The sequence below is a fragment of the Gavialis gangeticus genome, unplaced genomic scaffold (assembly GCF_001723915.1).
Source record: "Gavialis gangeticus isolate Ggan-Ray unplaced genomic scaffold, GavGan_comp1, whole genome shotgun sequence".
Classification (NCBI taxonomy): Eukaryota; Metazoa; Chordata; order Crocodylia; family Gavialidae; genus Gavialis; species Gavialis gangeticus.
Genome location: NW_017728992.1, coordinates 209,034,912 through 209,037,859, shown reverse-complemented (window position 1 = coordinate 209,037,859; position 2,948 = coordinate 209,034,912). Strand labels below are relative to the sequence as shown.

At 65.2% G+C, this 2,948-nt stretch overlaps 1 protein-coding gene across 1 annotated transcript in view; it reads left to right on the top strand.

The window, feature by feature from the left end:
• Window positions 1-1,555: 1,555 nt before the first annotated feature.
• Window positions 1,556-2,948, top strand: part of LOC109299182 (solute carrier family 52, riboflavin transporter, member 2-like) — a 3,523-nt gene continuing 2,130 nt past the window's right edge. The window contains exons 1-2 of the mRNA XM_019519749.1: window positions 1,556-1,685; window positions 1,918-2,743. Of these exons, the coding sequence (XP_019375294.1) occupies window positions 1,556-1,685; window positions 1,918-2,743 (956 nt within the window). The remainder of the gene's footprint in view (window positions 1,686-1,917; window positions 2,744-2,948) is intronic.

Here is a 2,948-nt window from a genome sequence, read left to right as displayed (position 1 = left end):
GTTCAGGTCCCGTCGCCTCTCCTCGTAGGGCCTGCCCTGCTGCCCCTGACCATGCGAGTGGCCTCCTCTGGACCTTCTCCATGCTGTCCACATCCCTCCTGAAGTGCGGCGCCCAGGACTGAGGTAAGACTAACTTGTCTATAGTTCCCGGGTCCTCCTTCCTCCCCTTTTTGAAGATGGGAACCACGCTGGCCTCTTCCAGTCCTCTGGCACCGCACCAGAGCACCACGAGTGCTCATACACCATGCCAGGGGTCCCGCAATGACTGCGGCCAATTCCCTCCGCACTTGGGGGTGGAGATTGTCCGGACCAGCTGATTTGAACACGTCCAGTCCCTCCAGACGTTCCCTGACTAGATCTGCCCTGACCCTTGGCCTGGGTGCACCTCCCCTGGGGCCTGAGTGGTCCCGGTGGGGGGCTGATCCAGTCCCTGCTCAGGAAAACGGAAGCAAAAAATTGTTAAATATGTGCTCAAGCTGGGGCGGAGGAGACACGGGGCCATTTCCTGTTTGTTTTGCACAGGAGCGGCTCAGGGTGAGCGAGGTTGGGCTGGGCTGGGGGTGCGGGCGGGGGCCAGCGGAGTCGGGGTGCTGGGGCCGGGGGGGCACTTACCTGAGTGTCATCCTGCGAGGTGCCTAGCCCCCCACCTTGCCCTGGTCACGGGTCTGCAAGACGCAGGGCTGCCTGCATGGTGCACGCTGCTGCCTGTGCAGCCGGGGGTGGGAGGACGACGGGCGCACTCCCAGCTGCGATGGCAGTGAGGGGCAGGACGTGCTGGGCCAGCTCACCTGGATAACACCCCAGCCTGCAGAATAACCTGTCGTCTGTCTCCATCTCTCCCAGCAATAGCTGGCTGCCTGCAGGGACCCTGGCACCAACGGCACCCGGCTCCTCATGTCTCTGCCTGCGGTAGCCCAGAGCAGCTCTGTTGTGGATGCACCAACTTATCAGGTACCAGACACATGCACCTGGTCTCCCCTCTACCCTCCGCTTGAGAGAGGGGCCTTGCAGGGGTAACTTCACAGAGCTGCAGCATTTTCCTCCACTTGGCTGTGGATGGATCCCGGTCCAAACTGGTCACGCTTGGCTTCTAGTGGCCAGAGGCTGGGCTTGGAGGGTGCCCTGGGCTTGGCATGAAGGACCCCTTGCAGGCGGCTGGGAAGCTGCAAGCCCTGCTGCAAGCAGCCCGGGCTCTGTGGTTGGCAGCAGCTCCCCAGAGCCGGGGCTGGGTGCAGCTGGCAGGTCTGGCAGCAGGGTTTGCAGCTGAGCTGCCCGATTCCCACCCGCTCCTGGGATGAGGCTGGCGCTGCCCCTTGCCAGGAGCACTGCACCTTTGTGGGCTTCGCTGTGCGGGGTGGGCTGATGGGCAAAAAGTACACAACAAAGGCAACGTTTATGATTATTAAACGTACTAACGTGCAGCGCATCCTGCCACGTACAGTGCATCCTCCCTGCAATATTGTTTTTCTGGCACCTTCCAAGGTAGACATCGTGCCAGCTCTGAAGCTGAGCTGATCCAAACCCCACTCTCCTCCCTAGCGCCCGTGCTGACAGGATGCCTGCTCGCAAGCCGTGCCACGCTGCACTGACCCACGCGCTGGTGACCCTCTTCGGCGTGGGCTCCCAGGTCCCTGTCACCTCCCTCTGGGTGGAGCTGCCCGTGGTGGTGAAGTCACTTCCAGAAGGTGAGGAGCAGGGTCTGTAGGGCAAGGGTGGGGGGCCCAGCTGGGAGTTCGTGGTGTCTCGAACCGTGGGTTTCAGTGGGGGAGCCCGGGCACCGAGGTGCGATAGAGACGCTTGGAGACTGCTCCAAAGCCAGTCCCAGCCCGTGCGCTGTGGGGCTGGGCTGCCCGCTGTGCCGGGAGCGGGGGTCCAGGGAGGCGTCTCTGCTCCTCACCCTCTTTCCCCTCCCTGCAGGCTGGAACCTGCCCGCCTACCTCTCTGTCCTCATCGCCCTGGGCAATGTGGGCCCCCTGGCCGTGGCCCTGGTGCACAAGCTGGCCCAGGGCAAGCTGGAGGAGCGCTGGGTCATCCGTGGCATCCAGGGGCTGGGCCTGATCGCCGCCGTCTTCCTGGCCCTGTCCTGGGAGTGCACGGTGCTGGTGGCAGGGCAGCCGCGCAGCCTGCCCTACTTGCTGCTGGCGCTGGCCCTGCTGTGCTGCACGTCCAGCGTCACCTTCCTGGCCTCCACGTACCGGCTGCCGCGGCCCTTCGTGCGCACCTTCTTCATCGGCCAGGGCCTGGGCGCCCTGTTCCCCTGCGTGCTGGCGCTGGGGCAGGGCGTGGGCCAGCTGGAGTGCCGCAACGGCACCGGCCACAACGCCTTGCAGCCCCACTACCTGGAGGAGAGCTTCTCGGCCACCACCTACTTCTGGCTGCTCTTCGCCATGCTGGCCGTCTCGGCCCTTGCCTTCCTGGGGCTGAGGCCGGCCATGCCCGAGAGCCCCTCCAAGGACAGTGTGGCCACGGAGGAGTCCTTCCCCCTTCAGGACGGCACCCCCAGCCCCGCCAGCACCCCCGCGGTACCAGCACCCGCCGCCCCAGCACCCTCCTTTCGGCGCTGGCACAGCATCTACCTGCTGGGGCTACTGGTGCTGTGCAACGCGCTGAGCGACGGCGTGCTGCCCTCGGTGCAGAGCTACTCCTGCCTGCCCTACGGCAGCCTGGCCTACCACCTGGCCGTCGTGCTCAGCTGCGTGGCCAGCTCCGTCGCACACTTCTTCACGAAGCTCACGCCATGCAGGTGAGTGCAGGCGGCAGCCGGGGCGGCTTCTTCACCTCCGCCCAGCCTCTGCCTTCACAGAGAGGTGTCAGGGTGGGTGCCCCACAGTTACCTGCCAAAGACCCGTGTCCTGGTTTCACAAGGGCCACAGCAGTCCCCATCTCCCACATGGAGCCGACCCTCTCCCAGCTGCCCGCTTTGGACTCTACCCGGGGGGGGGGGGGGG